The sequence below is a fragment of the Leptonotus elevatus genome, chromosome 1, assembly GCF_054856555.1.
Source record: "Leptonotus elevatus isolate MCC_2025b chromosome 1, RoL_Lele_1.0, whole genome shotgun sequence".
Taxonomy (NCBI): Eukaryota; Metazoa; Chordata; class Actinopteri; order Syngnathiformes; family Syngnathidae; genus Leptonotus; species Leptonotus elevatus.
This window is the reverse complement of record NC_141239.1, coordinates 52,287,500-52,314,411: the sequence shown is the minus strand read 5'-3', so window position 1 is coordinate 52,314,411 and position 26,912 is coordinate 52,287,500. Positions and strand designations below refer to the sequence as shown.

Genomic DNA, 26,912 nt, shown 5'->3' with positions numbered 1-26,912 from the left:
ATATATATGTGTATATGTATATGTATATATATGTATGTGTATATGTATATGTATGTATGTGTATATGTATATGTATATATATGTATGTGTTTATGTATATATGTATATGTATAGATAGGTCTGATGCCACTGAACATTTTGAGCGGTTGAAAGTGAAAAAAAGTTTTCATAAATGACTAAGTTATCACACTTCAAAGGAAAAGCATGATTTGGGACAAAATTACAAGAATTTTATGCAGAAAAATGCCATTGTGTAAAAACTGGGCATGCATAAAAAAAATCTATTGTTATGACTTATGGACTTGTTTGAGCCTCTAACTATGTCAAATGAAATTTTCAAATTAGTCTTTTATTTTATATATATATGCAGCATAGTTAGTCTTGCTATTAGCATAATACTGCTATTATTGTCCATAGGGGGCATTAAAAAATAAAAATAAAAACTATATATGTATAGATAGGTCTGATGCCAGTGAACATTTTGAGCGGTTGAAAGTTAAAAAAAAATATTCACAAATGACTACGTTATCACACTTCAAAGGAAAAGTCTGATTTTGGCAAACATTACAAGAATTTAATCAAAACAAAATATCGGGCACGGGATAAGCAAGCGCAGTGTCATCCGGCATCATCTGTAATAATGTGCGGCACAGCAAACCACCAGCACATCTCAGAAACTACACCTAACGACTCCAATCCTCAAATTTGGACTCCTCTTGAATTTCACTCTAATCCACAAAGTCTTGCTTCCATCAGCTCTTACATGGACAGCAGCTGCCATTAGTAATCACATTTCTCTGCCTGACGCTCTGTGACTAAACTCCCCCACTAGTCTTCATGTTACTGTAAAATGGCGACGTACCTGTGATGTGAAAGTGCCCAAGCCAACTTGCCTGCATGTAGACTACATTAAAGTTGGCGACGTGTGAACATCTGGTAAATAGAAATTGAGTGTGCAATATTGGTTGACAAAGACATAGTAAAAAATAAAGGAAGCTACAACAATGTGTGTCAACTTCTCTTGAGTTCGCTCAAGCAACCCCGAAGGCCACTTTCTTGGTTGTATTACTTGTTTTGTAAAATTGCATCCTCATCCTCAATGTTTTATTTTTTTACTGTCAGAAATCAGCCAGGAGACTGCCGTGAACCCAGTGGACATCGTGAGCACGCTGCAGTCCCTCCAGATGCTCAAATATTGGAAGGGGAAACATTTGGTTTTAAAACGACAGGTAGGGTTGATCACTCGAATTCAATAGGAGTTTTCTATATGGACCCATTATTTGATTATTGTCACTTGTAATATTCTGCAAACCTAAGAAGATTTACCATTTTATTTCTATAGATGCAACAAGATGGCGGAAAAGCACTACTTTTTTCACTAGCCTGTCGAAATGAAGCTCTGCAACATAGTTCTTTGGCGCAAGTGATGGGAAAATGAAGCTTCATGACGCACTTGGGATATTTTACTCCTAGAGGGTGCTCTTGGTTTTAAGATAAAGGCTAGTGCAATGGAATTAAATTGATTACATTTCCAATTCATCTTTAAACCAAGAGTGCCATCTAGAGGAGTCAAATATATCACAAGTGCTTCATGAAGCTTCATTTGACCATCACTTCTTGGCATCAAGATTTTATTAGGCAATGCTTTGGCCTGAGCACAAGAACAACAAATAAGTGAATGTTTTAGCATTTAAATGAAAATAGGGTAAAAAAGAAAAGAAAGAAAATCTTAAATATGCCCAGCCGTGAATAGCAACAAATCCGTGAGTCAAACATGATTTGTAATTGAATAAAGATCCCACAAATTGGTGATTGGAGTACTAATAGTGGCGTTTAACCTTAAAATTAAAGACAATGCAAAACAAGTTTACTCGCGCATGAGCGACCAGTGCATTTGCAGTTTTTTTGTATGTATTTATTTTTTGGGATAGTTTTTCTTGAATATCTTTTGTTGCTGACAAACCTGTGCTCCAAACCTGTCGTAGGACCTTATTGATGACTGGAAAGCCAAGGAACGCAAGCGTGGTACTGGCAAGTCCATCGACCCCACAGCCTTGAAGTGGACGCCGCCTAAAGGGACGTAGAGGAGCATCTTTTCACACTCCCACTCAGAAAACAGTCACATCCTCTTCTGCACTCTTGCAAGCACACTCACACACAATATTCACAATCACACTCTTGTTTAAAAACGCTTCCAGCGGTCAAGGTATTGCACTCACTCCAATTGCAACAAACAACATATATGTTGCCTTTTCGGCTGATGCTTATTATTGACCCATAATACATTCTCTGGTGGTCTCCCTTGAATGGTTGTCAGCCTGAATAAGAACGTATGAAAAAATGTAGCAGGCAGTTATAGGATGTTTGAAGAATCACTGCTTATGTGTCAACCTGTTACATGTATTCCTTGACCTCTTTGGCATATAACATGCACTATTAATGAACTCTTTTCCAAAACACTACAAACTCTATTATATATTGGATTATTCTGGTTTATTTACTCAGACCGTAACATTTTACAAACTTATTTTGTCCTTTTCTGAAGATGTTTAAGAAAATAGAATAGTCTGGACACAATGAACGGCATAGCAAGACTGATGTTATGTATTTGATTTTGGAAAAGACTGCTTTAATTACAGTTGTCAAGGCCGCACAAAGCAGTTAGAAATAGATAACATTCTTAAGAGGAACCATAACCTGAAATCAGCCTGACTGAGCTCTGACTGGAAAATACTTGAAAATAATCGTTGAGACAAAATTCTGCATTTTATGGATCTTGTTTGAAAAGATTCAGGTGAAAACTGGCCAGATTTATGTAAAAAGAGCGCTATTAAATAAAGTAAATACTCCCTTTTGTTTTGGAATTGTGTAACAAATGAATGCATGCCAGATATTTCAACCTGTCACACCAGTTAAGCTATAGCTGCCATTGGCCTTATTTGGACTATTCTATATCTTTAATTTAAGAAGGGACCTGCCTTGACTTATGTTTGTGTTACTCTGCGTCACCAACAGGGCATATGTGAGATTTTTACCCCTTCAACGTTCTCAATATTTAATCATTTTCTACCTCTTTAGGTTTCACCACTGTATAAATGTTGAAATATTTCATGTTAAGACGTTCAATCCTGTTTGTTATTGTATGAAAGTATTTTGTGTTCATATTTTTTTTTATTTTAACTTGATTTCAATTGTGTTATTTATGTTTTAAAAATGTGTGACATGGGGGGGGGGACACAATGTTCTTCCTTATGAATAGAAATATTTATGTAACAATACATTTAGAATGGGAATTTCTTGAAAGCTGTAGGGGAAAGTCATTTACATTTGTAGGTTTATCTGTTATCCTGTAACACTGGATTTACACTGCTAGTTAAAGTGCCGTGTTCCAAAAGAAAGCTTTATCCATTATTTTCCAATTTACATGTTCATTTTGAGTAAAACAGGGTATTTGATCTGCGTATTCACGCTGCACTGATATTATTAATAGCTATCTGATGAACATGTTGGATTTTTATCCACCTTCGAAGGAGGCCTGATTCACATTTGAAGATATGCGATTACATGTTGTTGATTTTTAGTATTTACACTGCCATGTTGCATATTCGAATTGTGCCACTCGACAACAAAAAAAGCAGAACCTCACCGTGTAAATCCAGCCTGAAGAGTCGACTTAAATCATATCATAAATATATAGTCTGACTCTTTTCTGTTATTGGTGATGCAAAGAATACCGTATGTGACTGAAACAAGCTAACTATTCTTTTCTAAGTTTGTTTCAGTAAACATTTTGTATTTTTGTCTTTAATTGACTGGCGCTGCACACAGACTGATTTTTGGATGAACATACAATTATATTGGGACAATTTGAAAGGAGTTATTAAGAGGTTTATTAATACAGCCCACAAGCTAGCAATTAGCAGATTATCCTATTTTAGCCTATTTAGCATGAGACTTGTTGACGTTTCAGGCCTCTTCGCAAATGCTCCTTAGAAACAAATGGTGTCGGGATATAGCCCTTGGTGAACTAGCAACATGTTGCACTAATGACACAAATAAAACGTAACATTTTTACATCGTTTATTCTCTGGGTTGTTTCCAGTGTTAATGCTAAGCTATATTTGACTGTTTAGTGGTACCTTCCATTGTCTTGACATTCTGTATTGCATCTTCAAATGTTTTTTCAATGTATTTTTTTTAACCCCAACGATCAGGTGCGTACGCGTTGCCAAGGCTGAAGTGCGTTTATTGGAAAGTGCATTTTCAAGAACTCTATAAAGTTTGATGAACACAATGCATACAGTACAGTAGAAGGGAAGTTTTGTTGTTGTTTTATTTAGAACTTCGTACAAATGTACCTGTTGGTCTCTGTGCCTCTCAATTAGTAGCCTATTCAGTGAGCCAATGGCAACTATGGACCAGCAGTTTTAGAAATACTTACAGTATTGAGGACATTAACAGATCTTGAATTAACTTTTCTATACAGCACCAGCGATGTCATCCCGAATCTCAAAGCACCTTGCTCCGTATTTATAGTGAAACAGAGCAGGCATGAGCAGCAGTGAAACATAGCTTAGCATCCAACATGTAGCTCTGTTGTGCTTTTGTGTTAGCGTCCACCTTTTGCTTCCTCTTCAATAAACACATAATGAGGTTTCTGTGGCGTGATGTTTATACGACAGACTATGGCAGCAATGTGCATGCAAGGGAAGATCTGACATAATATTTAATGCAAATATTATTTTTGAAAGTGGCCGGAAAAGGTGAAAGAGTATCATCTGGATGCGCTGCAGAGATCATTTTCTACTATGTTGAAAAAAAAGCAAGAACACAGAATCGAGACATTTTTAACAAATTACCTTTAATTAACAATGCAATGTGCTGCACGCAATGTATCTTAACACAATGTCCTGTTGATAAACAACATACAGTAGGTCCACTGAGACACTAATGGCAATGATACGTTACAGAATTGAAACAAAAACTTTGACATCTCTGAAAGTGTCTGTGTGTGTTGCATCTTCAATACGAGTAGGATTTCCACTCCTCTTGCATATCTGTGAGAACACAACAGGAATAAACGGTTACATGTTGATAAGAGCAGGAGATGCGGTAAGAGCAAATACATCAACCATAACGGAGGAAAAAAGTGACATCATATTCATACCTTCATCTAAACTTCTTCTCCCCATGAGTCCTACAAACATCTCCCCTTTGTTTCCTGCTCAAGAGAAAGAAGGCATGAGTTGAAAGAAAAAGATGAATAGTGAAATAAAACCGATAGAGCTGTATAATAACATTACTTTTCCTGTCCAGACTCATCGGATGTGATACCCCTGGAAGATAGGAGGCATGCAAATGAGAACAGCATAAAATGTGTGAAATATGCCTACAGTAAAACAATACACTAAAAGGCGCTTTGTGTAATCCCCGGAAGCACTATTATATTATATTATTTATTATGTATTTTTATGTGTTTGTTTACCCAAGCTCCGTCCCATCAGGCCATGGAACTGCTGTGCTTTAGAGCGCTTGATGAGGTCTGCCAGACGGATGGTTATCCCCCTTTCTAGTGGGTAGTCCTACACACACACACAACACATACACACACAGTGGGCAGCAGAACAATTTACATGCCACCGTGTTGACCAAACTCAAAGTGAACCTAATACAGGTACATACAGAAATGTTAGTGGAGCTGTCTAGTGCTGAACCTGAAGATCATTGTGTGAATTGTAAAGGGGTTCAAAAAGCGCCTAAGCCCATGTAAATTATCACAAAGCTGCACAGTACACACTGCATCCAATTCAGGTAAAAAAAAAAAAAAAAGGTGAAGTGTAATGTCTGTTCTCTAAGTGCACACTTGTTGCATTTCTACAAAAAGCTGTCCAAGATATATTGTATTTCCTATCGAAACGTTGTAGAAGAATAAATGCATGCTGATGGAATTTCGGTAAACAAAATTTAATACAATTGCAAGACTATAGACTCAAATATTTTTTGTAAAATTGTATGTCCTCCCGAGTTGAATGAACAAAATAATTGTTTTTTGTTTGTTTGATGAAAATGTTCCTATCAAGTGTTACCTGCCAGTTTTCCAGGCTCCACACCTCCCTGCCCTCCTCCTGGCTGGTGAGCGGACCTCCCAGTGGGCAAAGCGACTGTGTCAGCACCACCAGCAGCACAGTCGCCAACTTCCGCGCGTCCATGCTGACTTGAAGGCGCTGGTGGGAAAACTCAGAAGTCAAAGCGGCCCGAATTATGAACGAAAAAGTGCTTTTTGTGTAAGTTGATCCAGAAGGAGCTTGCACCTTTATAGAGCAGCTCTTGCTCCTCCCCACCTCCCTTACCTCACTCACACTGAGAGGAATGAATACTGCTTCGGTTTTTTTCTTCTGTCTTCTTTGTGTGTGCATACGTGTGTGTGAGTCAGCCATTACCACTGGGTAAATCCTACATACGGCATGACAGGGAACTTTTTGATGTCTTCCCCTACTTCAACCCAATATTACAACTATGTACTTCATTTAAAAACACTTGTTGGAGTTAAAAAATAATATACTGACAAGTTCAATATGTATGTAAATAGACAACAATTATAATTGCATAATATTCCCTCATACATCCTTTTGAACTGAGCCGTAACAAATCAAATCCCAATCCCACATAGAATAGTAATAAACAAATAGAATACTAATTAACAATAGAATGCTACATTTTCAAGTGGAATGATTCTGTTCAATCCAGTGGAATTATGGTTCTATTTGATATGGTATGGCTGTAGTCGTTGTTATTATAATATGTACCAACATGTAAAAGCTCTCCAAAGTCCAAACTATTCAAATTCATTAATTTCAAAGAAGCAAGAAATGATCAGCAACATTAAACCCAGTTTTGCTGATTTATACCTGGTGTGTGTCTCTTTAAAAAAGACGTTTCAATTCATATCTCAATATATGGGGTGCAATAAGTAAAACTGAATACTTGCCCGACAACAAACTATTCAGTATTTACATCATTGAAAATATGTTAAATTCACCGTGGATTTAATATGTTTTTGTATTATTTTGTATTTGTATGTAAGTTACATGTGACCCAAGTGGAATATTCACCTTCTCTCACTGGTCGACATGACGCCGGGCAGTGATACGCTTCACTGAGCGAAAACAGCAAGGCCGTTTCCTCCATTATGTTGAGTCACTGTACTGAGATGATCAGGCAACATACGTCATTATTCAAATGAATATTTATGTTAAAAAGTGATTACAATTTACATGTAGTTTGAAGAACACGTCTCACATATCTTATGAGTAGTATAATAAATAAGGATTAATTTCAGTATTCCGCAGTAGATAATCAGGAGCTTAAAAGATAAATAAAAGAACGTGTGCTTAAAAGAAAATCAACAAATTCCTGACCAGGATTTTGTGAGATTCATCATTCATCATTGTTAAAAAGCACTATTCATGCCTATAGGATATGTATGTTTTCCATTTAATTTTCATACGTAGACGACAATAGAGTAAAACTTCCTCACCAAGCCTTATTGACATTTGTCAATGCAGCTTGTGGATCCATAACGCGCTGAAACGAAAGAATGAGGATTAGACAAATAAACAAAGGCATCTTTTGCTCTTCAGTGCACCTTTTGGGAACCTTCGTGATTATAATCATGAGTAAGATAACCATAATGAATTTGAGACTAACCCACTAACATATGCCATCACAATACAGTTTTAAAAATGTTTACACCGAGCTGTACTGTTACAGTGCAGAAAAAACATGCTTATTAAACATCTCCCTACTGATACACATATGTATTTTATTACATGCATATGAATATGTGTGTGCGGACCACTGCCGATTTGAGCTATATTGCATTAAACTGTATTGTATGAATATTAAGAGAGTTCCGTTCCCCTCAGGTGATTAATGCCAGCGAGCAAGTCCGAATGCTTTCTTGAACTTCAAAATTAAAATCACTCAGTCATTCGCTGCACGGAACTTTGTGCTTGCTGGAGCTATTGTGCATGTGGTATTGATAGGGCAGACTGATATAATGATGTTGGTACTGAATTTGAGTGTGTGAGTATCATGGGAGGGTATCAGAGTCAAACATTGTACGGCCGTGCAAAGTTCCGAAAGTTCCTTTCACCGGTTCTTTAATCTTGAATGCTCTCAATACTAATAATAACAACCAGGAGACTTCATATTCTCACTTGAACTATTTACTGGATGCCAGATCGAGTGCACAGCTGTGAAGCCTTATTTGCTGAATGTGGAAGAAGATCTAATCTATTCAAAATGGTCTCTACTCTTATATTGCCACTCACACGGGGGACGACTCAGCCTAGCCCATGTGAAAATGTGTGATCAGATGGTCTTAATTGGTTTCAATTGGATAAGTGTGCCCGAATGCAGATAAATAAAAAAGGCGCCAAGCCAGGACAGGTCACAGTGACACAACGGCCGAGCTCAAGTCACCTCACTGCTCATTAAGAGGCCTAATCTAACAGCCGTTAAATAAAATCTACCACGTGAGGCTTTTCAAAATGGAGTGGCAGAAAGCAGACGGCTTCTCCAAGAATTTCTTGCCCATGCCAAGAATGAGCTTCATGCCTGCCAAGTCCAGGTCCTTTCTCTTGAGGAAAGGAAACTGACTGCTTTCACTTGATTAGTATTATTATTATTTTTACATCATTGCTGTATTTGTCTTGTCTTAATTCAACGTGAAGAGATATTGGGTTTTATTCACTCACTTTCTTTTTGTCTAATATCCAGGAATTTATTTCACAGTCACACTGGTTGAAAGTTTTTATTCTTTGTTTTTTTCAATTTTATTTCAAACATGTATATAAAGAAAAAACGAACTGATTATAAGAGTACCTGTGTGAGGACAAAGTATTTAAAAAAACATATTAAACAAAACAACAAACATTCGAGCAAACGAAAGCAACATATGAAAGTTTCAGAGCGTTTCAGCCAGTCATGAGCTACACATACATGCTCGAAAAGGAGTAGGAAGAAGTATAAACTTATTCAGGTCCTACCCCTTTTAACATCCATTGCACAATAAATAGTAGGTTTGTATAGTAAACAAACAAAAAACTGCTAGTATACAGCTAATATAGCCTTATTATTAATCAAAGTTATTATAGTAGTTTTTAATAGTGAACACATTGAACACTGTGCCTTATGCATACATTGTCATACTTTTACATATACATATATGTTTTTACCTTATCAATAGCAAAAATACTAATAATAATACAATAATAATAATAACATCAACCAATGTTACTTTTCATTGAAAAGCACTTCCCTATACTTTTCAAAAATGTTGATTTTATATTTATTTATGTTTGAACATTGTTGTAAATCAGTACTCAGCCTGTTCTAAATTTTCACTCCACATATAGATGTACTCTGTTTTTAGATTTTTTTTCTTACACCCTATAGTTATTTATTTATTTATTTATTTATTTATTTATATTCAATTTATCTTAATGAACTTTTAGACTGAGTAAGTTTTTCTTTTGTATTAGTTTAGTTTTTCTTAGTTTTAGTATTGGTTTTAGTTTTTTGTGTTTTGTGTGTGTGTGTTTTTTTTTAGGAAAGTAAAACTACAATTCCTACACAACTGTTCAACCTTGCTTCTTCTGTGCAGCCGTACAGTCAAAATTTAGAATTAACCCAAAAGCTCATGAATGAAATAAATTGACAAAGATGAAAACAAAGAACAGTAACCTATTGCTATATTTATTGTTCGTTTTAGTTAGATTTATAAACATATAAGGTCATTTAAGTTAGTTATTGTTTTTTTTAATTATTATTTTTGTCTTTATTTGATTGTGTTAAAGTGGAATTCACCCCCTCCCCTTTTTTTTTAACAATAATCTGTTCTTTGTGCCCCTACTAGTCTAAATATAGCATACTGATTACCAGTAATATTGCATTTGTGGAATATATTTTATGCAGCAAAAAACACCCGTTTTTATACGTCTCAGAGCGCGGCCATTTTGCCACTTGCTGTCGACTGATAATGACATCACAGTTGCTTAGGTAACGACCAATCAGTGGAGCGCATATCATAGACATACTACAACATATCATTGTAAAGAAATTTTCAGGTAATTAAAGTTCGTTTGAATTTTGGATGTTTGGTTGGTAAATCTAGATTGACATTCTCTTGTGAGTTCAAATAAATACAATCTTTCTCCTATATCTTAGATCTTAATCCTTTCTTCATCTGTGATCTTTTTGGCACAGTAATTGGGCAGCTTCTAAATCCAATAGCCCCCCCATTGTCCTTTACCGTTCCATAATTAATGCTCATTGACATTCTCCCTCTCACAGTCGAGGCTGCCACCGGGTGCAACTCTCAGCATCTTGCTTGGCGACTCAATGAAATCTTCTGTGCATTTTTCAGTTTCAGAATACAGTTTCTGGTGATAGATTTGGGGCTCTGTTCTTTCAAACATGAGCACCCACATGTGAGATGCATATAGTGTGTGTGTCTGAACTGCACCCAGATGATGCGAGATTAATTGAGTTCTTAATTACATTGAAATGCTCTCCTGCTAAATGGTGTTTAACTCCTCTCAAATGCGCCGAGATTTGTATTGAATTTGTATCAGTAGGCCAGAAACACAGCACTGATTTCCCCACTGTACCGTGTGCTGTGAAGTGCTGCTTTGTTTTTGCTAATTGCCGGAGTGCCGTTATTATGCACTTATGCACAACCAGAGAGAGTGCAGGGAATAAATGAAAATGCATATTTCTTCCCAAGTTCAGTCCCAGGAAAGAGCCATTTCATGCACGCATGATAATATTTAAGGTGGAAGTTGGGCCAAATTTGGGCTCCTTGAGGAGGAATGTTGCGTTTGTATTAGTACAATTAATTGTATAGTAGTAGACATCACATACTATTGTCATTGAACATGAGTGTACCCTCATGGAGAGAAATGATACTGCTACCAATGCCCCAATACCGATACTAATTTATATCAATTAGTCTCACAACTATGGCCGTAATTCATTTCTCATAATCGTTTGTTTGCTTGTCTGACAATTACACTCAACGATTCCTCTTTTGTCACACAAATGTTTCATGACATACATACAGTAAATGACAATAAAATGCTAAGAATCGTCACCAAAATTCACATGCACATCTCTACTCATCAGCTTCAACCGTGGCTGCAAGTGTACACATACAGCCCCTTTGTCCACCAGTATGAGTGGCACAGGAGGCAATGTCCTGTGTAGTAAATTACACTACATTTCGACTTACACAACAGTGTGCATTCTTTGAGAACTGGTTGTGTTTTATAAGGCAATTCTTGGACTGCTTCCCTTCTATCTTTGTGTTTTTATCAGGCAGAGAAGCACCGGACAGTATTCATTGCGTTCGCAGGACCTCTTTTTGCTCTCTGTCCCAAATGTGCAGACAGAAATTGGTTAAAAAATAAATTAAAAAAATAAAAAGCTTTCAGCCATGGAATCTTCTGCAGAATGACTTAAAGCAACTGCTGTTCTTAAATGTTTTTAAATCTAAATTGAAAGACATGGAAACAGCCTCCATACAGAATCGATGTTTTTAGTTTGGCTGTTTGAACAATTTTATTGATCATTTAATCCAAAATGTTGTACTTTTTTTCTTTTTTTTTTTGATCCCATTCTGTAATGTATGCCTGTAACTTTGTGTTCTTTTGCTGCTGCCTTTCTTGGCCAGGTCTCTCTTTTTAATCTCAATGGGACCAACCTGGTTAAATAAAAGTTAAATAAATAAATAAATAATGTACAACTAGTTGTTTTGAATGGTATTTTTCCACTGGATATTTGTTATTATTTGTGATTTATTGTATTTTACATTTGTTTTGCTGTATAAAATAGTCATTAATTTTGCGCAATTTTAAGAGATAGTACTATTTGGGATGTAGCTTTATTGGGATATAAAATGTTGGCTAGCACGATGCAGAAACATCTTTTGTATTATATTATAGAGTAAAATGATAATATTAATGATATACAGTACAATATATAATTTGTGTTATTTTCATCCCCTGGCCCAATTAGAATTGATAAGGGATCCGAACAATAAGCAGTATCTTGTAGTCCAGTCGTCGAGAGGGCCTATCCAGCTTCGCTGACCATTTGATTCAGATGTGTTGGAGAAGGAAGACATGGACAAGAGGCGCTCAAGGATGCTGTAATGGAATCGGAATCTCTCAATTCTTATAAATACCATTCCCTTGGAAATATTGCCTCACCTGCCCTTTTAGAAAATCCGTTAGCTGCATGCATTTTTCTGTGAAGATATGATAGCAATAGCCTTTTGTTGATGTGAAATGTGTTACAAATAAAATGATCATGTCAGAAAGAACAGTATTTGGGTTTGGTTTTAGTACGCCTACAGAATCCTGACAATTTAAATGTAAAAAATGACAGAGTTAATGCTCTATCACACCTATTCAGTACTACAAAGTGCATTATGCACGAATTTAGCACTTATCTTCAAACATATTTAATGTATATACAAACAAACATTGTCTGTAAAAATATATATTAACTATTTATAAACAATTTAAGTGGCCTTATAGCCCACGATTATGTAACCTTAGCGTCTGAGATGGTGTTAAAAAAAAAAACAAGATAGGAAAACCAGAAGAGTGTGAGTTCTTCATTTTTATTCACCACAGCGCTATGAACCAGAACCACAGAGGTTTCTCCTCTACAGCTACACAGGGGTAGGGAACCCTGGTTCTCGAGAGCCACTGTCCTGCCTGTCTTCCATGTCTCCCTCCACCAACACAGCTGATTTTATGAACAGGATCACTATCAGGCTTCTACAGAGCTTGCTGATCAGCTTATAATATGAGTCAGCTGTGTTGGAGGAGGGAGACAGGCGGGACAGTGGCTCTCGAGGACCAGGGCTCCCTACCCAGCATGCGTTCTTTCCACACCCTCTTAAATAGTGGGGTCCACAAGGTTACAGCTCATTTACAAAAGACATTCTCAATATTATTTACATTCTTAGAAACATAATTACACACTAGTTTTTAGCAGTAGCAATACATTGCATGTTTTTGTTCTTTCAAGTTACACTTTAAATGTATTTAATAGTTATAGCCCCCACCCCCAGTTAAATCTCCCCTCCCCTGGATGCCACTTGGGCGAGTCCAATCAAAGTCATGATGTGCACCTGACCTGCACTCAAATGGGCGAGCCTTAACGCAAGTGCTCCACCAATCACCTCGGGAGAAATTACAAACCAATAACTTGGAACTGAAAAACTTAAAAGATCCCATCAGCTAACACAAAGACTAATTGTATTAATTCAATATAAAAAATAAGAGGGAGCTAAGCTTGGCTTACACCTGTTCAGAGAAGGAAGGTGGACATATATTTCTGTATAAATACTTGGACCACAGCGTCATCTAGTGGTGTCAATTGTCAGTTACAACAGAGACGATAAATCACGGGTCTGACAGTGACCATCGTGATGCTATGACTATGAGCACTATAACACAACAACGGGAACTGGTTGAAAACCAAATAGAAACCAAACACATTTTTAGGAATAAAATATTCACATGCAGTGAATAAGTATGACGGTGAAGGTGTGTTTTTTAGCGGTTACACTAAAATAGGCCCAACTTGTAAGCATACTTCAGTAGTAGGCCTAGTACGAGCAGTGCTAAAGTGGTATTCATTTCTACTTAACATCTTCACAACACTGGCAGTACTAGTTGTATACCAATGTTGACAAGTGTGCAGTTTTACTTTTAAGTTGTCCTACTAATGTGCTGAATTGTCTTTTTAGTGAAGACTAAGCATTTGAAGAGTTTATTTGGCACTTAAAGGATTTATTTGAATCTTTAGCTACAAACAATATTCCATGTTCATGTAGAAATACAGTCATTAAAAAAAACAATATAGTATAACTTTACTTAATAACAGCAAACATTTGCAACTGCATGGCCATTAAAAAAAAAAACACTCGTGAGAGACCTGATAGCTTTTGTTTAATACAATGATTGTATATTACATCGTGCGACAGCAGACTATAAACTTGAATGATTTCCTCACTCACCTGAGTATCACCCTCAATTTTATAGATTCATATTGTTGCTTTCCAACAAAACATCAATGTCAGGAAGGGCCTGGTTCACAAATCCAATCCAATCAATTGTCCATTAGCCTGAGGCAGCCCTGCTTTCCAAACTTCAGGAGAAACATTCTGAAGCCGACAACACAAGAATATGACATTATTTATGGTGGAGGGGATTACATAAAGACATTTAACAGTGTGTGGAGCATGCAACACAATAGGCAGCAAATCATGTGTGTACACAAGGCTGTTTAGCCCTCTTTAACTCATTCACTGTCATTGACAGTTATAGATGTCAAATATTCATTTGAACTATTTCTATTAGTTTAACATTTTTCCCACTTTTGTTAACAAGAGTATGAAAACCTATCATTTTATTGTACATTTATTAAAGATATAACATTTTTGATTAATCATGAGTTAACTCGTGAAGTCATGCAATTAATTACGATTAAAAAATGTAACCGCGCGACGCTCCTAATTTTTAACAATCTCGTTCTTTTTTTAAATCGCGTCAGGCGATTACATTTTTTAATTGTAATTAATCGCATGACTTCAATCGTTAACTCATGATTAATCATACATTTTATATCTATTCTAAATGTGCAATAAAAAACATTTCTAGGTTTTCATACTCTTGTTAACAAAAGTGGGAAAAAATGGTAAACTAATAGAAATAGTTCACATGATTTTTTTAGGTCAATAGCCATCAATGGCAGTGAATGAGTTAAAAACATCAACACATGCAGGATAATATTGCAATACAATACAATAAATGGAAAAGTGGATGCCATTAAAAAAAATAGACATATGGACTGTTTTTCAACATTATGGTATTAATGTTTTACAAATTGGAAGTGGTGCGCTGTATCTCCAGTGTCTCCAAGTGTCGGCCCTGTCTTTGTGAGTATGTGTGCAAGAGGCTGTGTACGGCGTGTCTATATCTGGCTGACATCACATTGTACAGTAACGGATTGACAGCAGCACTGAGGTAGTAGAGCACAGAGGAGCACAGGTTTAAATACTGAGACAGATAATATAGAAAATACAAATGTGTGTCGTTAATGAAGTGTGTGTGGTTGCTTTGTGATTCCATGAAAGCAGTATCTAGAAGTGTCGATTGTTGTGTGTCAACTGAATTGTTGTGTTCTACAGTGCTAGTAACTACATCTGGGACTCTTTGGCTACTTGGATCCAGTTGACTTCTGGTGGGTGGTTCATACCAATAAGTCGACATAGTATTAACAACATTCAGGTCTGATCTAGCAGCTTTAGTAACATTGCGAACGTTGTTGATAGATTCATCACTACTGACAGTCTGTTGGTCATTTGCGGTGCCCAGAGAGAAAAAGAATATCGTCCGGCCAACGTGGAAGGGCAGCCAGCACAGGACAAACGCCATTACGATCACTCCTGCGGGAACAAAAGAGGCAGTGAGGGAAGACAACACAAACACAACATAACAATTGCTATTTTTTTTTGGTCATTACACCTGCAGAATGCTGACAATATAGAAAAATATGGGGTTGATCTCATCTTTGCAATTATACAGCAGTTGCCACGCTTCTGGAAGTGCTTCTGAGGGGACTGTTTGGTCTACTCTGCAGGGACTCACAAACAGGATGTGCCTGGAAAAGCTACAGAAAAGAATACTCAAAAAGTTAAATTTGGTCAAAATAAGCCTGGAGTGGCTTTGTGCTAGCTAAGCACATTGAGTTGTTAGATGTGCAGATTAGCATTAGCGAGTAATGTTAGCTTCCGATAAGCATGGCTGTAGTCAAGTCCACCTTTATCGAGTCCAAGTCAAGTTACAGTCCACAAGGTCCGAGTCCAAGTCTAGATGAGATCAAGTGTAAACCTTAAAATAGAAAAATACTCTTTTATTTTTTTTTATTTCAATATTGTCTGTGAAAAAAAAAAATGTCACCGAGAGGAAAATGGCTGGAGAATTGCGTTGTTTCCTTTCCCTAATATGAATACAAAAATGTGAAGACATGGAGCATGCCATTTAAAGAAAGCACCGCGGCGGGCAGCGATTTACATCTTTAGGGTTCTCTGCAAGTGTTGAACAAAGCCTGACGTAGTGCCGTATGTGTCCAAAATTGTTTTCCTACAGAATCTGCAAGTTGCTTCATGTTTGGTTTTCTTTGAAGACATTGTGACTAACACCAGTTCTCGATGGTAGGTAAAACCAAAATTCATAACCTCGCAGGCTTGCTGCCTGGTAGCCACGGTTACCGTGTGGCCAATGTCAATTCTGATTGTCTGAAAAACTTTATTTCAAGTTTCTTTTGAAAGAGGATGTTAATTTCCAGGAATAAAAACATAGTCCAATGGCTAAGTTGGAGACAAGTCTGAGTTTTAAAGGTTGGAATCCTTTCAAGTCCAAGACAACAACAACAACAAAACATGTCGAGTGGCAGATACTTGATTGCTGTGTTTTGTGATGTGTCCATAAGCCACATACACACAGTATAAGGTTTATCTGCAATTTGCTTTGCTTTCGAAACTCCGAAAGTGAAGGCAAGTATAGTATGAAGCGCTCGCTGATGAGTGATATTCATCTGATTTCAACTAGACATGAAAGGGAGTGTATAAAGTATGCTATAATTCTTGATCCTTGCAATGTCATAGAGATGTTATGATGACCTTTTGCATAGCTTCTTTTCATTTCTCTTTAATGCTCAATATTGTTTATGTTTTTACAACTATTCACGGGAGATACTACAACGTGGTGCTAAAGCACTACCTTTGTCTAAACGAGGCTTCTCAACTCACTTCAACGTGGTTCATTGCACTTTGATTCCACAACATGTTGGCAAATCAGAACTTTGGCCCACATAGTGCCAGCGAGTGTGACTTTTCCTCACCGAGCATTTTGACAGTGTGCCGATGACTTTGGTCTCTGCGGCTGCTCTGAGGGCGTAACCAAAGTGTCCTTCCGATCATACCATAGACCAGCCCAAGAATGCAGACCGGTACCAGGAAGTAGAGGTTGGATAGAATCATCATGGCTGACAATAGGCCAGAGGAAATGGCGTACTGTGTGCAACGGCACTCCCTTCTGTCAGTCCAAGTCCCGTGTTGAGCAACACTTGCTTCCCATCCTCCTCCTTCGTCTTCTTTCATATTGCTTTGCTGACAGTGACCTCCACAAACTTCCTTCACCTCATCTTCTTTTTTGTCTTTTATTTCACCTATTGCTTCCATTCCTGCTTCTTCTTTGTCAAACAATTTCAACCCTCTGGCTCTTTCACTCTGCCTCGCTTTTTCTCCCCATTTTTGTTCATGTAGTTCTCCCTCAAATGAAGATGACATATGTCTTCCTTCATCTCCATTCATTGTAAAGCCAACCGGTTCAACATCCGCGTCCATCTGTCCACTGACCCTGACATCTTCTTGTCCAACTTCCTCAACTCCAACCATCAGCCACACAGGTGCTGCACTGACTGCTGCCGCCAGCCACAGGCAGCCAATGAGAATCCTGGTTCTGCGGCGTGTCACCAACGTCTTTGCTATAATTGGCCAGCAGATTGCCACATATCTCTCCAGAGAGAGGAAGGTGATGTGCAGGATGGTGCAGAAGGTGCAACACTCCGAGAGAAACATGGTCATCTTACAGGCAAGGTCTCCCAAGGGCCAGGGTCTGGGCCTCCATAACTGTGAGGGAAAGAGACAGTGACTTTTTTCTAAAGTTGCACCAAAAAAAGATAAAAATAAATCATACACAAATAAGATGTACCTTATAGAGATCCAGAGGTAGGAGCAGAAGTATCATCAGATCACTGACAGCCATGCTACTCAAGTACAAGTAGGTAGAACTTCTCATGTGTGGACGTAGCCAAACCACTAGAATTGTCAGGACATTTCCTAGGAGACCAAGAAGCAGCACGGGAATGTAGAAGATCGTCACGCACACTAGAAATGAAAAGACAGGCCTCTTCCGGTCAGTCATTTGAATCCTTATTGTAAATCTGGAGTCAGACGTCATGGCCCAACCAATCACAGCGCAGCTTTAGAAAACAGGTGAGCTGTCATTGGTCTTTGCCTGAGCTCTGAGCAACTGTGATGTCATCTTCAGTCGACAGTAAGTGGCAAAATGGCCGCCCCCTGAGATGGATTTAAAAAACGACGATTTTGCTGCTTAACTCATATTCCACTAACACAATATTAACCAGAACTCCATATTAAGACTAGTGGGGCTGCATAGAACATATTATTGTCAAACAATTGTTTTGGGGTTGACTCCCTCTTTAAATATGAGAAATAGCGTAGATTACACGACTTTCTCGACTCGAGTTTAACTCCTCCTTTCCAACCAAAATGGCCGCCCCCTGAGATGGATAAAAACGGCTGGATTTTGCTTCATAACTCTTATTCCACAAATAATATTAATCAGAATGTCATGTTTAGACTATTGAGGTCACGTATTATTGTCAAGAAATGTTTCCATTTAAAAAAAATAATACATATTTAAAAAACAAAACAAAACTTTTTGCTAACTCTAAGGCTAAGCTTCACTGACACTCGTTATCTTTGATTTGTTAATCCATCTCTGCCCTCTGACTTTCTGTCCTCCTGGGATCTTTTAATTTTCACATTAGTAATACTGTCCAACCCACTGGCTGAGAGATTCCACCTGTGCTCTTAATTGCATTCAACTTCTCTAACCATGACTTGTCATCCACCCATCTCACCATTACTGTCTCACCATCAATAACTCCTGTCTATCCCCTGTGTAGCCACCTCTTTTATGGGGACTACAGATGGAAACTAGCATTGCGCTAAATCTGGTGCAGCCATCTTTTTAATGTTACTCTACACTGTCCTTTTAATAAACTAAACTCAAACTCATCATCATCACTATATGAAAAGCTGAATTGTCTTGCCTTTCCTTCTTAGATGACAGTATTGAAAAGCTTTCTACAAACAAGCAAAACATTTATTCCAGGGTTTATTTAAAAAATTACTATACGATTACTGTACTTTGTCACACAACACAAGAAGGTATGTTTTGTCACCACTGCACTTACTATTTGGTTGTTTTATTTATATGGCATATAATTATTATTATTTTTTTTTTCCTAAAATCATGACTTAACTTTTGCGTTGGTGTATCACAGGTATCAAACTCAAGGCCAGATCCGGCCGGCCTCATCATTTTATGTGGCCCACGAATATAAATCATGCGACTTCATGTTTTTTTCTATTACTAAAAGAGAGGTATTTAACAATATTTTGTGGCTGTAGTTGGCACTGGTATACCGTACAACTGTATCATAATAAAATATGTTTTAGAATGTTTGGAAATACTTTACAGACAATTTCTTTCTTTCTTTCTTTCTTTCTTTCTTTCTTTCTTTCTTTCTTTCTTTCTTTCTTTCTTTCTTTCTTTCTTTCTTTCTTTCTTTCTTTCTTTCTTTCTTTCTTTCTTTCTTTTTATTTTGTTATTTATTGCTACAAATACCAACCTAGCTCTGTGTATCCAAACATAGGTTCCTCCAAATCACAATTTTGGCTGGAACAGTCCTCCAGAAAGCCTGATGCTTGGCCACAGTTATCTCCCTCACAGCCACTGCCCATGTCCTCCAACGCCATTAGATCCATTATTTCACAAGGTGAGCTTTCAAAGAAAAACAACACAGAGAAAACAGCAGGACGCACGTTGATGGATTTCCCACTCAATAACATTCAGCCTATGTTCAGAGTGGACAAGATGCTTTTTTTAGTCATGTAATTCAGTTTATATATTCAAAAATTTTCACTGGAATTAAACAATATTTCATAGTGACAAAACTATCAATAAAAGTGTGTAAATTTACACATTAAAAAAATGAAGAATAGTTAATTCAATAGATAGCATGACATTTTCCCAAATCTAATCTGCTAATCTGACTACATGGTCACTCTCTGGAAATCATCATTATGTTCTTCTTCTTCTTTTTTTTAATCAGACCCAGCCATTATTAGTATCATGACAACATAATTTGCAACGACTGTCCAGTAAAGCCATACATACTCTTTAAAGAAATATTAAATTCTACTTGCAACACAAAATCATAAACCTCTCAAATCAAATGTGACACTTACCGGTCAAGAGAGGCATCTATGTGTAGCACACCTCCATAGACATATTCGAGCTCTGGCTGTCGTTTAGACATACAGTGTATGATGTACCCCTCTCTCACCAACTCTCATCTTAAATGGTCCAGTATCAGCTTCTGTTCCACACACAAGATTCAGATGGATCGATACTTGGATATCGATACTCCGATAGAACCTTACCGATATTTGAATCAAAACCCAGGATCACATGTCAATGTTTTATTCAAAAATATAAACATGTGAGGCAAATGTAATCAATTTTATCTCAAGACTATCTGGACCTGCACTACACTCTGACCTTATCCCATCAATGACCTGTTGAACATCAATTGGTGTAATAGTTCTAAAGCAGAATCAGTTTTGGCTCAAGTTGCAGTCAGAAAAAGAATAACCAGACCCAGAGCTAGCAATCATAGAGAAATGTCGGCTGAATGCCTCAACAATTCATAATACTTCACTTCATTGTTAAAGGATCTTTGTGGAGTTTGTCACATTTTGACTCGCGACTGCCACCTCTGGCCCAAAGCGTGACTGCAGCATCTGTGTCAGGCTCGTTCATGGTGCGAGTAAGTGCACGATCTTAAAGCGACAGGGAAGATAAAAGCTGATAGTTGCGGTCAGAGTAAAACAGTCATGGCTCTTCGTACTCATCTGGGCATTGGTGGAGCATGCAGGATGTAGAAAAAGCTTTAATATTACCTTTTTAAACTCCCCAATGCATCTTTAATTCTAATACAAGTAGTAAGAATTTGTGTGGATATATGCTATTAATTTGCCTCCAAAATTGTTTTGGGTTCTTAAAATTTGATGACAAACATCTGCTTGCTTTGGTGTTTCGGTTTATTTCTCAACTCTTTAGAGATATTTAGATCAGAAGACTCACTTTGTAAACAATATTTTATCCACGCTGCATCTCGTTGTCAAAATGAATAAAAAAGATCTCATTTCATCCAGGGTAAATGTTCCAGGGAGCATGCTTGTTAATTATCTCGACAAATTCAGTGTATAAATAATTCCAAGCATCTTCCGTATTTGGTATTGCAGTACTTGAAATCTAACCCAATTGATGTTCAGAATGTCTTGAATGTGGAGTTGGGGGTTAACACTAGGATTTTTCCATACTTTAATAAATTTAGGTGGAAGATGAGGCATTTTAATTTTCCAGGTGCAAATAGACACTGAATGAATCAGGTCTGAGTCTGTCAGGATGAGAATCCCAAATCCAGTCAAGTAACGAAGAAGAGCTGGGACCAACTCTAGTGGATTGACACATTCTCTTATTTAATCATTTATTATCTCATTTGGACCTAAAAGTAACACTCAGTTTCCCACTTACACTACTGGATTCAGATGCTGAAAAATCAATTACGGCTGAGATGGGCAACTTAAACGATGAAAGGGGTCACAATTTTTCATCAGCACCATTGGGTGTCCACATAATACAGCACACTTTTGAACCAGATGTATGACCAAAATGCAATTTTAAATAAGGACAAAATATGTTTTTTTTTCAGCAAATAGTCAGAAGAGCATCTTAATGTATTTTAATGTGTAAATGCAAATGCATATAAAAGATACACTCCTCAACTATGAAGGTTTCGAGGAAAAAAAAATACAAAAAAATAATTCCCTGTGCAAAGGGCTCTCTTGCATCACAATAGTTACTGGTCCAATTACGTTTTTAGCATAGCCACTTATTCTTTGTACTAACTCTGCATGTGCTTCAAACAAACTGTTGATGATTATTTTGTTAAAAACAAAACAAAACAAAACAAAACAAAAATTATGAGATGGTGCTTTTGCTTTAGAGGCAACTTAGGTTGAAATCTTCCATGGTTGATAGCATCAAATGAGGCAGATAGATAGGTTTATGTTTAAATTCGTCCTTTTTTTATTTTTATTTTTACCAGAACACCAGTTTCTTGACCAGGCTTCTTACACTGAGCTCTCTTCTGACAGAGGGGTGCTAGAGGCGTTCTTAAGAAATGCCTGCCATCTCGTGGTGAGTACTGTTATTATAACTTCAAACTGGCCCGCTACAGTAAATGTTTCATTTTCAAAAATTAATTGAGGGGCATTTTGAGGATGGGCCCATCAAAATTGTGCATTTATAGTGTTTCTACTTTCTAAACATTTTGCAATGTATTGATAATGGGCTCTTTGCACAAATCCAATACTTCCTGAACTCAGTACCACTCTTTCATTTTCTGTCTTTCATTATTGGACACACTGATTAATCCAGGTGTGTCTGGCCATTGGTGTCGTGGTTACTGAGGTCAGGCACACCTGGATTAATCAGTTTGTCTAATAATGAAAGACAGGAAATAAAGGAGTGGTACTGAGTTCAGGAAGTAGTGGATTTGTGCAAAGAGCCCATTATATATATCATCATAAGGAATCAATGTTGATATATATCAGTGGTGCCAGCCTCTATTTTCGTTTTGTAGTACAGTATTGTCCATCACTAACACGCAGAGCCCCAAAGCAATCATATAACAGCGTGTATTTTTTCATTTATTAATTTTGTTATATTGTACACAAGAAAATAGTCCTTCTTATTCTTCCAACAATGGGGAGCTACAGTATTAAAATCCATATTAAATGGAATGAGGACAAATGATTATGATTCTACCAGTGACTGTGGAAAATAAAAAAATAGAGTATGTACCGGTGTCATTTGATGCGAAGAGAACACATGACGTCACCGTTCTTAACCAATTGCTCCTTTTACAGAGCACGAACCCGGAAATTGTAATTACACATAATGGCCACTATAGATTGTAAGCGTTATTCCAGGGAGGTCCAAAGAGGTCTGATTTTGTTCTTGTCCTGCCGTAGCTGCAAACGAAAAAATGGCGTTGAGAGCAGTTTTGAGGAATAAACGTGCTTTATCAGGTTTGTTGCGTGTATAGCGTTTTACAATGTTGGGAGCACGTTGTGTCTTCGTTATCAATTGAAGAACAATTCAACGTGAAACTATTCCTGGTCGGCTGGTTATCTGTGGCACAAAATGTGGAGCAAAGGTCACAGAGGGTCTTGTATTCAAACGATAGCCTCATCATCATCATTATTTTCAGTGAACATAATGTACGTTTATATTTAAATTAGGCAATGTATATTGTGTCGTTTGTACATTTTAAACCATATGTATTTAGGAGAAAATAGGTCCTTGGTTAGTGTCATTAAATAGCATATCTCAGTTGAAGAGAGTTCCTTGTGTTTAGTATGTGTGCATATGTGTCCAGGCCTATTTTCCCAGCTGTCCATCAACACCAGTCATGGCAGAGTGTGTGCATCTACCGTGCTGGCTACACATCAGAGGAACAACTCCACATCGTCTAAAATTTCAGTGAATCTGGACCAGAGTACAGGTAATTTTTCAGACTGCTTCAAGTGTGGCTAAGGTCATGGATGGATGGAAATAAGTTGTTGAGCTACATGAGAAGGCTGAAATAGTAGAAACACCCCTATGATTTTTTTTTTTTTAATGAAGTATCTCACAAAAGTGAGTACAACATATTTTGCTTCAACATAGTCAGTGTACAGCCTCCCTCAAATTAACTCCAAACAAATGAGTAAACAATTACTGCCCCATTCCCCCTCCCCCCTTACTATGCCATGACGCATATTTAAATTGTGTCGTTTTAAACCATATATGTGTACATCTAACCTCAGAAGGGTGACCACGAGTTGGGGCACAGTGTTTGTGAGTAACCTGAGATGTTGATAAAGATAAATAGACAAACATGGTTCTCATTTCAATTTGAACACGTGTTCCTTTTCAAACAACCGCAGGATTACCAGTGAATAGGAATGTATTTGTTACTTCTCCCTAAAGGAAAACATTAGGGAGTGCTGCCAATTCTGATACCGATCATCCATGAGTGAGATTGGTCGATTCCGACGCTGATCACATGGATTAGGTGCACATTTTTCAATGGTCACTTATGAGTATTTTAATAAACAATTAGTCTATAAATTATTCTGCGACTGTCAATTAATTGATCAATCGGATTTAATAAAAACGAATATTTTATCCAATTTTCCATCCCTTAATTATACAAAAATATAAATATTTTTGTTGTGCATTTAGTTTTAACGTAAACTCCAATTGGAGTGTCAATAAACATCACAACAAGGCTCGCTCAGGGATGTCAAAATAGAATATTATAATAGTCTTGCTGCAAGTAACAGGTGCATTTATTTCGGACACTTTGACAACACAGAAACTTGCATACACACACACACACCGTACTGTTTAGCACATAAATTGCCTTTCTTGGACTATAATGTTTTTGTGATTGTGAAAAGCCACAATTGAAATCACTATTAATTGCCAATTGCTCTATTTGTCCCAATGCAGACTTTTTTCTCTGTGACTAATTGTGTAAATTGTCTTCTTTTTTATGTGTGTCGGATGTCTTCTGGTAGGCGTGGCTGTGATGCATATGCAGAGTCCGCCAGTCAACAGCCTCAGTTTGGACTTCCTCACAGAGTTTTGCATCAGCTTGGAGAAGCTAGAAATGGACAAGAGCTGCCATGGCCTCATCATTACCTCTGTACAAAACTATTTTGCAACATTTTTAATGTAATGATTTTTTTTTTTTAAACACGGTTTTCTTAAATTGTTTTTGTTTGTTTTTTGTGATGCAGAGTGTACCCAAGGTGTTCTCAGCAGGGCTGGACATCTTGGAGATGTATGGAAAGAGTCCAGAAAGCTGTGGGGAGTTCTGGAAAGCTGTTCAGGAGATGTGGCTGAAACTCTACAGCTCCAACATGGTCACTGTAGCTGCAATCAATGTACGAAGCATCACAATACTGAGGCCTTGACAAGAGCAAAACAAAAAACAAAAAAACTTAGTTTTCCCTCCTTCCATAGGGCTCCAGTCCTGCAGGTGGCTGTTTAATGTCTTTGACCTGTGACTATAGAATAATGGTGGACAACCCACGGTATAGCATCGGCCTTAATGAGACTCAGCTCGGCATAGTTGCACCTTTTTGGTAATAATTCCCCACATTGCAATACTGAGGACATGTATGATAGCAATGTCATGATAGAAGTTGCACTTAAAACGTCATTACCTGTGCTGCTCACAGGTTTAAAGACACCATGGTTAACACAGTGGGTCACCGCCACGCAGAGATGGGCCTGGCTCTGGGGCTGCTCTACAACCCAACGGAGGCTCTGAAGATAGGACTGGTGGACCAGATAGTCCCAGAAGATAAGCTCATGACCACGGCTGAGCAGATAATGGCCAAGTGGTTGGCCATTCCAGGTGTGTAATAGTGGGAGGAGCACAGTCCAGTACATTTGGCTTATCGGTCAAGTGCATGCATGCATGTGAATCCCCGTTTACACACAAATGTACAACCAAATAATTTTGTCTAAAGAAAGCAAATTTGCTAAATGCTAATACTGTATGTAAATATAATGCCATAGACTGGCTAATAGAAATAAGCATAGACATATCATTGTAAACCTTCAAACAGCTGCTACTTGACACACACACACACACGGAGCAGCAACCCATACAATCAGCATATAACAATTTTCACAAGTAAAGCTGTGTGACGGTATAAAACGTAGATTCCTTGAATTTATTTTCCTCAGTTTAGTAATATTTTCACTGGATATATGGTACATACTTACAAACTTTGCAAATACTTATTTACATTTTTTGCACTTTTGTGGATTCCTGGGAAAGTTGATGTACTACCAGATATTTTGAAATTGATAGTCAAGTCAAATAATGCCTTTATTATTGACCTGAGCGATCCGTCTTGTGTTTTCCAGCCCACGCCAGGCAGATCACCAAGTCCATGATGAGGAAACCGACCATCGACAAGTTGACATCCAAAAGAGAGGCTGATGTCCAAAACTTTGTGAGTTTCATCACCCAAGACGCCATCCAAAAGTCACTCCGTACGTATCTTGAGATGCTCAAAAAGAGGAAGGCTTAATGATATTGTGTAATAAGCCAAGGCCTTTGATCAGAAGTCAACTTGACTGACTGAACAATAGTGCTGCTAAGACTGTGATGTCATTGTTTAGTACTGCTACTTCAGGTTCGACACGTCTTTCCAACATCATCAAGAGAATTTACTCATTTTGCTAATTGGGTCTTGTCAATCTATTGAATGCCTGTTCGGATGTCCATGTAATATAATATTGTGAATTAGTTTTATTTGCTCAATGGTATGAACAAATCTAGCTCACCTCACACATCAGGAGTTCCGGTTATTGTAACGAGCATCACATTCTCATCATTGAAGTGCCTGACATAACCCAGACATGAAAACTTGGTGCTGTTCTTTTTTTATTTCCATCTGTATTCAGTTTTATCTGGTTTGTTGTTGGAATGTAGCTGTAATGGTTAAAACTTAAAGCACACATTTTGCTTTTTGTTTTTGCTGTTGCAGCCTTGAAGTGTAATTTGTGCCACTGTTGTACAGTGATACACATGTTCGTATCTTGAAATAAAATGCACATTCTACAAGCTGTGCACTTGAGCATGAATTGTCCTGGCTGATCTATTATTATCAAATAAAGCAGGCGATTAAGGCTGTGTCTTATCCACAACATAACTTAATTGTGTTTCTATGTATGTAACAGTCAAATTAAATTTGTGCAGACATTTGCTTTGAGAGCTTTATTTTTAATGAATTGGCACTACAGTATGTGAATACAAATAAC

At 37.4% G+C, this 26,912-nt stretch overlaps 4 protein-coding genes across 6 annotated transcripts in view; 2 read left to right on the top strand and 2 right to left on the bottom strand.

Moving 5' to 3' along the window:
• LOC147184585 (histone acetyltransferase KAT7-like) overlaps window positions 1–4,298 on the top strand; it is a 30,046-nt gene extending 25,748 nt beyond the window's left edge. For all 3 annotated transcript variants that reach the window (XM_086069123.1, XM_086069115.1, XM_086069106.1), the window contains 2 exons: window positions 1,123–1,229; window positions 1,986–4,298. In XM_086069123.1, the coding sequence (XP_085925249.1) occupies window positions 1,123–1,229; window positions 1,986–2,084 (206 nt within the window). In that variant the 3' untranslated portion in view covers window positions 2,085–4,298. The remainder of the gene's footprint in view (window positions 1–1,122; window positions 1,230–1,985) is intronic.
• Window positions 4,299–4,803: 505 nt separating this feature from the next.
• Window positions 4,804–6,261, bottom strand: tac4 (tachykinin precursor 4). The gene is made up of 5 exons (XM_086069136.1): window positions 6,087–6,261; window positions 5,486–5,582; window positions 5,304–5,336; window positions 5,168–5,221; window positions 4,804–5,057 (listed from the first exon to the last, which is right to left on the bottom strand). Exons 1-5 carry the CDS (start codon window positions 6,207–6,209, stop codon window positions 5,023–5,025), a joined length of 342 nt encoding a protein of 113 aa, XP_085925262.1. The 5' UTR covers window positions 6,210–6,261; the 3' UTR covers window positions 4,804–5,022.
• Window positions 6,262–14,957: 8,696 nt separating this feature from the next.
• On the bottom strand, window positions 14,958–19,720 carry LOC147184583 (growth hormone secretagogue receptor type 1-like). The gene is made up of 5 exons (XM_086083941.1): window positions 19,585–19,720; window positions 17,856–18,031; window positions 16,984–17,773; window positions 15,282–15,526; window positions 14,958–15,137 (listed from the first exon to the last, which is right to left on the bottom strand). The coding sequence occupies exons 1-5, from the start codon at window positions 19,718–19,720 to the stop codon at window positions 14,958–14,960; spliced, it is 1,527 nt and encodes a 508-aa protein (XP_085940067.1).
• A 3,264-nt stretch (window positions 19,721–22,984) lies between these two features.
• Window positions 22,985–26,735, top strand: eci1 (enoyl-CoA delta isomerase 1). The gene is made up of 7 exons (XM_086069083.1): window positions 22,985–23,113; window positions 23,464–23,589; window positions 24,650–24,777; window positions 24,872–25,018; window positions 25,098–25,219; window positions 25,316–25,494; window positions 26,013–26,735. Exons 1-7 carry the CDS (start codon window positions 23,071–23,073, stop codon window positions 26,177–26,179), a joined length of 912 nt encoding a protein of 303 aa, XP_085925209.1. The 5' UTR covers window positions 22,985–23,070; the 3' UTR covers window positions 26,180–26,735.
• Window positions 26,736–26,912: the final 177 nt, after the last annotated feature.